Source organism: Sinocyclocheilus anshuiensis, unplaced genomic scaffold (genome assembly GCF_001515605.1).
Source record: "Sinocyclocheilus anshuiensis isolate Anshui unplaced genomic scaffold, SAMN03320099.WGS_v1.1 scaffold183, whole genome shotgun sequence".
In the NCBI taxonomy this organism is placed as follows: Eukaryota; Metazoa; Chordata; class Actinopteri; order Cypriniformes; family Cyprinidae; genus Sinocyclocheilus; species Sinocyclocheilus anshuiensis.
The window spans coordinates 3,869,096-3,881,570 of record NW_015548309.1 but is presented as its reverse complement, the minus strand read 5'-3'; the positions used below and the strand labels follow the sequence as shown (position 1 = coordinate 3,881,570).

The window sequence follows — 12,475 nt, the reverse complement described above, 5'->3', positions numbered from 1 at the left end:
TAAATGATTTTGACTTCTTGGATGACACTCACTGAAACATTCCCATGTATTTTATGCTGTCTTGAAAAGCCCTGCTGGTGTCATGCATACTGTGTAGGATTCTTGCTGCTTTAAACCACTACAACCAACCTTATAATGGACCGATGGCCATTGCTGAAACCCAAGGACAAGGACTCTTTTATGCTGAAATAAAACTGTGCCAAAACACACCAAACTCTATTTAAGGACTACATGCTTCTTAACAATATTCAGACATGAAAATGATCTCCAGAATGTCAAAAAGTTGAGAATATTGCAAGACAAATCCCTATTTTAGTAAAGAAGAAAGACTCATTTGCTTGATGGTCGTGGTTTAGTGAAGTAGTTTCTTTTGGCTGTACCCTCTTTTGGCATAACCCATTGTTTGTATTTGTTTTTGTTTTTTGTTTTTTTGAAAGAGAGACTTTTCTCATAATGGCAGTGTTTCTCAAAATTTCTTTCTCATGCTGATACTTGAAGGAGCACTGTTTATCTGGCCTACAACATCGTCCTCTTATCAGGCAGTGTTTCTCAAAATTTCTTTCTCATGCTGATACTTGAAGGAACACTGTTTATCTGGCCTACAACATCGTCCTCTTATCACTGCAAGGGCAGTCTGTGTGAGATTTGTCTGAATAAAGTTTTTTTTTAATCTTCCTGCTGATTACGTCCTTTTGGGAATCTATGTGAATACTGTCATCTGTGGGGTTTAATATTGCGCTTTGTATGTTAAACATTTCAGTCAATCACAGATTATCAGAAAAGAACCAAAGAACCTTTCCCAGCCCCGAATCATGAGATGATCTGTGTGTGTTTCTAATCAAACATTAATGGTCTCTTCAGAACCCGAGGAACCATGGGACGGCACATAGGACTAAACAACCTTCAGTGACCTATAAATACATTTGTTTGCCAGAGCCCACAGGAAGAAAATAGCTCTGGGAGATGGTTAATTAGCATATAATCCTCTTGCAGTGTGTTCTTAAGAGCAAAGCCTGAGATGGAGTGATCTTGAAAAATTACTGCTGAAAAAGAGTTAAATGAGGTGAAAGGACAAGCAAATAAGGCTAACAAATGCTAGCGTTTGTTTACATGTCCATATCAGAGTAGTCAATATTGTGACAGTAATTGGGATTATAAAATACCATTTGGACAAGGCTTACTTTTTAAAAATGCAGGAATGTCATTGCATTTGATAAAGCACGGGACATTTGAGCTCAAATAATTCCTACCCGGTCTCATGGCAAATACGTACCTGGGGGCACATTTTTGCAAGACGCGAAATACCTACCAATAAGTACATATCACTGCAGTTTCCAAAAAAAATGAACACTAGAGGCAGTAAAACTCCGAAACCTTTTAAATTATTTTCACACAGAGTATGATTTACAGAGTTTCGATTGCACATATCCAGCTTCATATCAATGGGTTTTCATAGACGATAGGTTTGTTCGGTAGCTCACGGAGTACGGAGATGTACTTGAGAGGAGAGGAGCTCCAGTTCGGATCCCGTGTAACTACAGTTCGACAAAACAGTTCAAATCTGCACACAAGGAAGTTAAAATGGCACGGTTGCATCAAAAAATGTGTTTTTATATCAGTTTTGCATTTGTTAACACTATCGGGTAGGTTTAGGGTTGGGTTTGGTGTAGGGCATATTTCCAACACGACAGAGCATTAACTTTTAGCGACAGTCCCCGGATATTTGAATTCTGAATCGCCGCAATACGTACCTGAAGAAACGCAATAAAAACAGCAATACGTACCTAAATCAACGTAATAAAAACGTGCCAGGGTGGACGTATTGAACCCGTGTTTTAGCGCCACTCAGTGGACATTTCTCTTTGAAACTGCGGCGAAACGTGCAGTAAGGTACGTAAACACGGTGTTGCAGAAATGTACACATAGGTACGTATTTTTATGAGACTGGGTTGATTAATTAAGGAGATTCACTTTTCTAAGACATTTTTGCAATGGTTTTTAATCAACTTGTGTTTTGATGGTTTTTAGTGGATGTTTGAAGTCATTTCTCCTCAAAATCACTCAAGTGTAGTTCACGTTAATTATTGATATTGCAGAATAATTTTTTTTTGTCTTTTTCAAAGCTGTATCTACGTGTTTATCATTTAAAATCTAACACACTACATTTTGTGAAGAGTGAGCATGTGCTTGTGTCTTTAAATGCTATTTTGCTTCAGTATGTTTAAATGCAATGACGTTTATTTTTAAGTGTGACTTAAAGGCACGGTTCACACAAAAAAATCATAAAATTCTGTTATTATTTACTCATCCTTATGTCATTCCAAACCTGTATGATTGACTTTGTATGACTGACTCTTTGGCTTGCTCAGTTGGGGTTTAAAAGACAATTAATATCCAGTAATATTATTGATTTAATTGCACTGACACTATCAGGTGAGAATAAAATTTGAACTAAATTGAGCTTAATAATGATCTAAGAGCTAATAATGAACTGAGATAAATAATTATCTTCTGTAGAGCTGCTTTATATAACTGATTAATTTTACAACCTTAAAACTCTGATTGTATGTTATTGTCCTGTCTATTAATGTGAAGCTGCTTTGAAACAATCTGTATTGTATAAATTGGACTTGACTTTGTTCGGCAGAACACAAAAGAAGATATTTTGAAGAATGTTTCAACTGTTTTTGTCCACACAGTGAAAGTCAATGGGGTCCTGAAGTGCAAGTGTCCAAATACTTTTTAAAAGAGTGTTTAAATGAATACATTCATTGGAAATAACATGTTTCAGTTTTTAAAAGCTCAAAGTGATGTCAAAGTGATGGTTTCAACCCTTGACCTTCACACCTAAACCAAAGCCCCTCTGAAGGCTATGGTGGTTAAAACTAGTAAAACAATCCAAATACCTTTCCTCTGGCAAATAAATGCAACCTATACACCTCTCCACAACAGACACCTACATCATATACAATCCTAGTTCGGTTTGCTGCTCACGTCTCTGGTTTTTGCTAAAGTGCCTGTCTGTGGTGTCATACCACCCACTTTATGTCAAACACATCTCCATCAAATACAACTTTTGAACCCTATATGCATTCCAGAAGATCCAATGACATCACCAAAAACAACTCTGACTTCTGTGTTTTTCTGCAGGCTGATTGCACTGTCCATTTACACTGACCTGTGATCAGTCTTATGGTTTCTACATATTGGTATGAGAGAGAAGCTGGTTGACAATCAGTGTGAAAAAGAAACCTTGTTCAGAAGTGTGAAGGAAACATATTGCCATGGGACAATTCAATTAATCAAAAGTGAAGGGACAGTGGGTTTTATTAGCACCAGTGTGATTGTTTTAGCAGCCCTGTGCAGAAATAACTATGATGTCTTTTGTACATCATCATAGTATATTACCATTTGTATGAGGTTTACCAGCGCACAGAGCAAACGAAAGGAGAGCGCAAAGAAACTGGAAGCTTTTCAGTCCAGGTAAGAGCAGAGATATTCTCATCCAATTGAATTTCACAAAATTATGCTGTTATATTAAAGCAGGGGACAGAAGGACATACAATTCCTGCTTATGTTTGTGCAGTAATGTGTTTAAGATGCCGTGAAAATGGGCTGATAGTTGTAACAAATCTTTTTTAGAGTGCACATGATACAAAATGAATTTAAACTCAATTTGACTTGAAAAATTTGACTTTTCTGCTTTTTTTTTAGGATGGCTCATGCAAAGAGGTTTTCTCAAATTCCCATGTCTAAGGTTTTATGTTTCTATTGCAACTTTTTCATGCATGTTTTTTTCTATGAGGATATGACTGATTGACAGACATGACAGATTCATTTAAAACAGACCTTTGACAAAACTGCTAAATATAGTTGGAAACTAATTATTATCTCATCATGTGCATTGTCTTACTATCCACACAGTGCATGCGAGAACTCTGCAAAGAAGAAGATTACACTTTCTTAAACAGTCTTGAGAAGCAGGATGAGAGTCTGGAGGAGAGCACATGTGTGGGGAGTGAATGTCAGGAGAAGCAAGAAGAAAGGGTAAAGTTGTTTACTACATTCTCGTAAACCTCTACAAGTCTGTGTTTATTAATGCATACCGACTTTAATTGCACATCTCAGCTGTTTTCTCTGTTCCGCTAGATCCGCCGTCGACAGGAGTGTGAGAAGCTGGAACGAGAAAAGCAACGTGAGATAGAGGAGCAGCAGAAGGTATGTTGACTAACATCAAAAAGTCACTGCAGGGCTATCACTGCTGTCTGCTGTGATAACACTAATTATATCTGTCTCCACCACAAATCTGCCTCATCAGACTTACATTGTCAGGCTAATTGTGCTTGATTGCATTATGTCTGCATTGTTCCTAACTTTGGCTGCACATGCAGTGACCTCTGTATTGCATGGCCAGATTACGCAGGTAAACATACTAATGCAATCATTTCTGCTTAAATATAGTTTTAAAAACAGGACATTGGTAGTCTTTACTTTATTTAGATTTTTAATGGCCAATAACCATCTGATTGATATGTCAAAAGATATCACAGAGTATGCATATTTACAAAACAAAAATAAACAAAAATACACAGTCTGTGTGCAAAACAACTTGGCACCAGACTCTAGGAACATTTGTAGAGAAAACACTGGGACAAATCTGTGGAAAATGTCCAGTTTGCATCCAAAACTAATACTGATTATTTCGGGCGGAGATGCAAAGGAGATACAGCTCAGCTTGTCAACATCTACTTTTCATGCTACTAAGTGACTCACATTTAGCTAATCTCAAATTTAAGTTACAAAAACCATAAACAAAGCCTATACTTGCAATTATGTACTGCAAATATTGCTTTTGATGTAGGTACTTTTGAATTAACTCTTATGCTAAACAAATAAATGTAATAAATAAATAAATAAAAACACTGAATATTTTTCCAAATTCTGAAGCCACAAAACTTGCAAACTTTGGCAAATAAGGTAATTATTTTCCTTCAAAATTGTTCATAATATTAACCTATGGACCCTTTATTATGTTCACCTATGTACCCCGTATTATTCAGCAGCTTTATCGCTTTGCTGGGGAGCTAATTATCCTCCTTCATCCCCAGGTCCTCCTTTCCTGCACAGTCAGGACTTGGTCTTCTGATATTCCTTGTTAAATCAGACTACTCTATCCTAAATTATGTTGTTACAATAACTTGTCATTAAGACCATTAATGATATCTGCTACATTTATGTTGGTTCTGTTCTGTTTACCCTAAGGGGGTTATCACTGCTCTCCCTGCTCTAGGCTTCATGGATGAGCAGGGAGTTTTCGCCCAAAACAGAACCATACTGCCAATCCAAACTGTATGCTAAATGTAAAATCATCCTTGACAATAGTGGTCCTGACAGAACTAAGACTTCTGATGCAAGATGTGATGGTTGAAAGCACAGCAACTGTTTAGCTGTTAGTAGGACGCTCAGGGAGTGTGTTTGTGTAAGTTGATGAACCTCCAGCTGCACACGGTCTGCTGCCAGTAAAGTCCAAGTCTAACAGCCAAGTGTGAGGTCACTGAAGGACAGCCGTGTTGTTGTTGTCCACTTGGCTGTTATCATAAATTCAGCAGCTTGAGGAATTCCTGCAACACCTAACTCAGTGCTTGTTTAAGAAGAAACCCCAATGGGATGAAGTTCAAAAAAGTGTAATTGCTCCTCCTTTCTTAGTCAAGTCGCTCGAATAGCCTTGAGCTTTGCCTTTTTGATTCCTAAAGGTTACAAACGGACAGTCCTCCACTCTCACTTCCTTCCTCTCCAGCTGCTCGAAGTCTCCCAGCGAGTTTCCAGGTTTGCAGTGCGTCAGTCATCTGATTAATGTACAGGAGGGTCAGGGAGAAGTGCTTACTCTAGTTTCCCATGTGCATACTATGTAATCCTGTTATCATTCATAACCTACATCCCCCAAACCACAGATCTCATCAGATAACCCCATCCTCCGTGTGTTTGTGAGTGTGTTTTACTGGGAGAGAACAGTCTGTGACTGTCTCAATCCTCTGAGGGAAGAGGTGTTACAGTCTGTTTTTTCTCTTATTAGTATGAATAGAAGGAGATGTGTTTCAACGTCTTCCATATGTCGAATACAGCTACATATGTCGTTTACTGCCTGGCCTATATCTGCAATGATCACTTTAGAGACGGGAAGTAGCACCCACAGAATATCTGCTGAGCATGCATAGGTCAAAGGTCAAGCCCAGCCTCATTCCTTCAGCCCTACATCAGGGCCTGCCTCACTCTATTATGTAAACCCTGGCACCCTAAAATTAGAAGTATTGGATTTCATTCAGCAAATATGATACAGGGCAGTGAATTATATAGTCCATATGTCACTATAGTCCTTTAGGGATACTAAACAGAAAACTGATCATTAAGAAACCACCATGATATTGAAATTGTAACCATGTTCATATTAACATATAACCAGTCTGATTAACATATTTATGACTAATCAGTAATTAGCAACATGGAATACCCAAATTAAGGTTAAGAGGTTAACCAATCATAACAAAGGTTATTTGAATATTATCTTAACAGAGCAGTAGAACAAACAGGCAGTTTATTTCTAAAGGACAATGAGGAAGGAAAATGGTTACATAAGTCTAAAATTTGTACAGGAATCCTTGACTAACATTATAAGTGGACAGCAGGGTATAAAAAGAAAATGCTACATAAATACAGCTCCCTTAATACTATTTATAAAATTAATGGTTTCATAACAACTGCCTAATGTTATTACAGAGCTGTATGTTCCTCTTTTAATAGACCCACCATTCAAATCTTGTCCTCAGCATTGCTTACTAATCAAAATCTTCTTGATAACTGAACATGTTGTGTGTTTGTATTTGTGTCTGTGAAAGGAGAAAGACGAACAGTGGAAAAGCCATGTGGCCGAGCTTGCGGTCCAACGCAAGGCCATCCGTGCAAAACTAGACAGACTACAAGAATTTAGGGTGAGGTTTGACTGGACACACATGCTGATACACCAATACACATATATAGAAGCCCTACTATTGTTCCCAGGTACAGCTGTGAGGCCCAAAAGCAGTATGACTGAATGTGGCCAGATGTTGAATGTATCTAATGCGAAGTATGCTAACCAATACCATACCTGCCTGACTCACAGCAATGGACAAGGACAGATTACATCTACAGACACCAAAAAATGAAAATGAAAGTTTCATATCATATTATTCAAATTCCAAGTTTTAAAAAGAAACATTATTGCAGCACATTGACTAAAAGAGAAAATGGTTCATGGAAGCTGACATACCGCAAGACAAACCATCAAGTTTAGGAAGTTCACTTACAGTATATCTTCATTAATCATCACAGACATTAATGCATCTCTGTTTTAATTTCCAGGATTTTCAGAAAAAAGTTGTGCTTCAGGATTTGGGTCTGGATCCAGGATCTGACAATGAATCCGTCAAGCACTTTCTGATGAGGCTGTAACTGTGTTTACTAATAAATAATGAAACTATTAAACTCCAACTGAAACATGTAAAGGCCATCCAAGATGTAGATGAGTTTGTTTCTTCATCAGAACAGATTTTGAGGAATTTAGCATTACATTACTTGCTCACCAATGGATCCTCTGCAGTGAATGCAAGTGATGTAAGGCTAATTTTCTCCAAATTTGTACAGATGAAGAAATACATCTACATCTTGGATGGCCTTTTCAGGAAATTTTCATTTTTGGGTGAACTATCCCTTTAACATGCTATCAAAGCCATAAATGATATATATTGTGATGCAGTGATCATATATCTTTAGAAGATGTGTTAAAGGCGGGGTAAGCGATTTTTAAAAAATGCTTTAGAAAACTGACTCGGGCCGACTAGCAAAACAAACTTATAGCCAATCAGCAGTAAGGGGCGTGTCTACTCATGATGTGGAGGAGAGAGCGTTCAGTGCACAGGACGGACATTAGCGAGCCGAGCGACAGAAAGATAGAGATGGCGGATAAAAAAACAAAAGAAGAAACCATCTGCGGAACAAAAGAAGGCTTAAGGCAAGAAGTAGGACCCGTGTAAATATCGGATCAGCTTTCCAGCACTGGAGAGAACTCAAGGAGCGGAAGGCCTGCGATCGGACGCCAAGGTTGCTTTGTTTCTTCTCGATAGGTGAGTAACACCGTGTCTGCGCCGCAACAGCTAAAGTCTGTCTAGTACACTGGACACGACAAAGCGACCGTTGAAAATCATTTGAAATTTGTGTCAATACGTCATAAATAGAATGCAGCAGCAGTTTGCTGTCTGGGATTTGTCGTGCCGCGGCGCATCCAGTGTAGACCATAGATATGTATATATATCTATGGTGTAGACAGCATCACTGATTATAATGAGTTCCATAGTATTTTGTCACGCCGCGCCACTTGCATCCGATGTAGACACGGTGTAACATTGGTTTTGCTTTGTTTCACAGAACTAATCGTTGCCTGGGTTGCGTACGTATGTGTGGGGCGGAGCTATCAAAATAGGGGCGAGACCTTTTTGGGGTAGGGGCGTGTTTGTCTTGGTGATTTCAAATGTCAACATTGGCTACCAGAAATCGCTTACCCCACCTTTAATATTTAAACCTGAAGCAAAAAGTATGTTTAAAATAACATGAGTGAAATCGTATCTCTATCTCTTCTTTAAAGGCACTAACTGGAGTGAGTTAGAATAGAGTGAGTTATGGCTGATTCAGTGTTCAAAATGGTTAAATAACAAACTCGCTGATTCTCTATGGCAAATAAATCACAGCTAACAATGTAATGTGTGTCACATGTCCGATGTTTCACTGTAATATTGCAGCAGATGAGTATAAATAGACAATAAATCGCATGACTCTGCGGCGAGGAGAGAGACCTGAGGTAAAGAGCAAGACAAACAGACGAGCTCAGATTCAAAAGAGAACAAGAACCAATTAATTCAAATGCCACTCAGTGTCTTTTATGCATCTTTGGTGATCTCCAGCACAAAAGGAGAATGCAAAAGAAACAGGTGGTTTCAGTGGTACAAGTCTAGCATTAAGGCCGACCAGCAGAATCGTGTTACAGCATGTCTGACCCTTGAGGGCAGGAAAATGCCACATACAGTCTCCAGTGTCACACATCCTCGCATCCCAGAATTCCCTTCTGCACGCCGCAGCTCTACATCACCTCAATGTACTCTGCTGTGTTTATTTCATTACAGGCACACTGAGTATGTGTAACTGGGCTGGACAGCTTTGATTCATCATGCACTGCAAAACATGCTGGAGTCTTTTCCAAAACAAGCGCTCCAGTAAATAGTTCTAGGCAATTCATCCCACCATACTGCAGCATTCCAACTGAAATGAAACATTCATCCAAGAGTAATTTTCCCTTTTGCATTCCCTGCCAGCTTTACCACCCATCCACCTCTCTAAACTCCAATTAATTTAGCACATTAAATGTTTCTAAGCAATTTGGCTCATTCAGCACACATTTTGAGCCTTTCTGGTCTGTGACCCTTCATGATCATACCTATAAAAGCTATACAAAGCATAGAACTAGGGTTATGTTCAGAACAGCATACTTTCATACTACTATATATATCTGCAATATATACAGTATGTACTGTGCACATTATGCTAATTTTCAGTATGCACGGAATACCTGTAGTCCTACTTAGTTTGCAAAATATTTTGCCACAGAACATTGACCTTCCTGGTAATGAAAGTGCATTGATGCACTGCAGTGTGGGAATAAGTAACATTATTTGATCTCCCAATAGATTTTACACAAATTAATTAAAAATAAAAATGCATGCACTTAAAATCTTGTAATTCAATGTAAGAAAAAAGAATGAAAATTATTAAAAAAAAAAAGAAGAAGAATATATATACATCTTTATTCATTTATTGCACAGACTGGTAAGTCCTTTACATGCATTCACATCATTCACTAGATGCACAAGCTGATAGGCCTCTGCTGCTGATTCTGCAGCCAATGAGATTGCTTGTCCTCAAATTTGAATAGTCTGGTTCAGTGTTTGCTGAAAGCTGGTCCTGCTGCAGCCACTATCAGGGATCTTCTGAAATTCAGCACCTCGAGATAAGTGAACTTACCTTTTATATTCTTAAGTACAAAACATGCTGTGTGGTCTGCATTTGTCAGTTCCTAAATGCAGCAACCAAACACAAGGTCTAAATCATGTTTGATGTTTAACGAGTTGTGTATGTGATGCAAGGAGTGAATAATAAGGAATATAAGCAAAGCTAGCACATGAATATGCATTTTAAAACAATAACAACAGCAGCAGCAAGCAGTAACACAGCCAAGCATTACTTGCATGAGAACGAATTTTAAGTGAAAATAGGTATTATCAATTAGCTAGCAGGAGAAAGCAACAAGATTTATGCAGCACAAATCTGTATGTATTCGCATACACTGTAAAAAAGTATGTGACAAGTAAGTTATGGCAACCTTTGTTTTTACATGACTTTTAACTCATAAAAATAAGTAGAGCAATTTCAACTTTTCTAGAAGTTACTGTATGAGATTCAGCTTGATTTTTTTTAAGTCCGTTTAATTTGAAATGACTTAAACAGCCAAGTTGATTATATTTAAAAATTAAAGGAACTTAAAGTTTTTAAGTTGAAATAGGTGGAAAATTGTATTTATTTTTATTTATTTATTTTACAGTATAGTGGCATTTTATTTTTATTTTGAATGCAAAGTTACCCTCTCCAGTAAGTAAATTATGCTGATATTATGTACAGTTGTGGTCAAAAGTTTACATACACCTTACAGAATCTGCTAAATGTTTCAAACGGTGACTGATCCTCCAGAAAGAAAAACGATGCACTAAGAGCCAGGAGGTGAAAACTTTTTGAATTTGAATATCAGGGTAAAATAAACTTATTTTGTCTTCTGGGAAACATGTAAGTATCTTCTGTAGCTTCTGAAGGGCAGTACTAAATGAAAAAATATGATATTTAGGCAAAATAAGAAGAATGTTCACATATTCATTCTGTTCAAACGTTTACACCCCTGGCTCTTAATGCCTCGTGTTTCCTTCTGGAGCATCAGTGAGCGTTTGAACTTGTTGTAATAGTTGCGTATGAGTCCCTCAGTTGTCCTCAGTGTGAAAAGATGGATCTCAAAATCATACGGTCATTGCTGGAAAGGGTTCAAATACGCAAAAGATGCTGGAATACCAAAGAATTTGTGAGACCTGAAGGATGTTCAGGACCAACAAGGGACTCATGGACAACACAAAATAAATAATGTATGTGTAATATAATTGCAAGATATTAACTGGATCATATGGAACATGATCACGTCATGTGACAGCAACGTTCCACTGTTTGAAATGATTATAGTTGCATACTGTCCTGTTTTTGAAAAACTGTACTTACGGTATTTCATAAGCTAGTAGTAGTAAGCTAGTATTCCATTCTGAACACAGCCTAAGACTGAGAAAAGAAGAAAGACAGTAAATGAATGGCTATCAGTCACACATCGGGTCATCTAAAGGTTTAGTCGAGTTGAATATGGAAATGTGCCATTGGCAGAGCTTCCGTGGAAAGGCACAATGGTGCGATCTTCAAGTGTAGCTAACACCTGAAACCATGTGAAAGCCTGCTGTGTAACGACTCCAGATAAAAGTCAGTGCTTTAGGCCATTTAAGAGAAGTGAACCTGAATGCAACCCCTGGTGCCTCTTTTCTGCTTTTAGACACTGTGTTATGTTAAACTACTGTATAAACTATCTAAATATAAAGTCTTGAAATGTAAAAATATGCACCCTGCACAAAAATTGCATGTTGTAAATTGCAAAATTGTACAAGAAAACACAATATAACAACAATGGAAATGTGCATACAAATAATAATTAATAATGCATTTTGGAAGCGTGAAATTTGTGTCCTCTGATAGTTTAGTGAAGCTTATCAAAATCCTTCTCGCATTAACAATGCATTGACTCCAGCATTTTAAATGGTCGCCCGGTGTGTCATCTCACCCTAGGAAGGAACGCCCTGTGGGAGAGAGAGATTCAGGTTTGTGTCAGGGATCTCATTCCAGGTCCTTTGCTCATCTGCATGTGCAGATGTTTAATTCACAAACCAGAATCTCTGACATCAACTCCCAGCATGCACCAGCACAGCGTGTCTTCAACTAGAATGAGAATAAATTGCAGTCCATCACAACAGCAATATCACTGATGTAACTAATACTAGCTTATACTACTCCATGTAGGCAGATGTTATGCCTAACCAAGATGAAGAACACTTGTTTACCAATCTGTAAAACAGAGTACAAATCCAGGTAAATCTGTTCCTGCAATTGTATTGTTTTGTGTGATGAAGGAAGGCTTTGGAGAAGATTACGTAAAAATTTGACATTTCCGGCCCGCATCTTGCAGCAGGTTGGATTGTGATTGTGCAAGAGGACTATGGTGTTTTCTGAGGACACTTGAAAACCCTTCTTAAAC

General features: G+C 37.9%; 1 protein-coding gene across 1 annotated transcript; it reads left to right on the top strand.

Moving 5' to 3' along the window:
• The first annotated feature begins 3,715 nt into the window (after positions 1 to 3,715).
• Positions 3,716 to 7,488, top strand: LOC107656438 (PH domain-containing protein DDB_G0287875-like). The gene is made up of 5 exons (XM_016444306.1): positions 3,716 to 3,757; positions 3,925 to 4,047; positions 4,150 to 4,218; positions 6,894 to 6,986; positions 7,399 to 7,488. Exons 1-5 carry the CDS (start codon positions 3,716 to 3,718, stop codon positions 7,486 to 7,488), a joined length of 417 nt encoding a protein of 138 aa, XP_016299792.1.
• Positions 7,489 to 12,475: the final 4,987 nt, after the last annotated feature.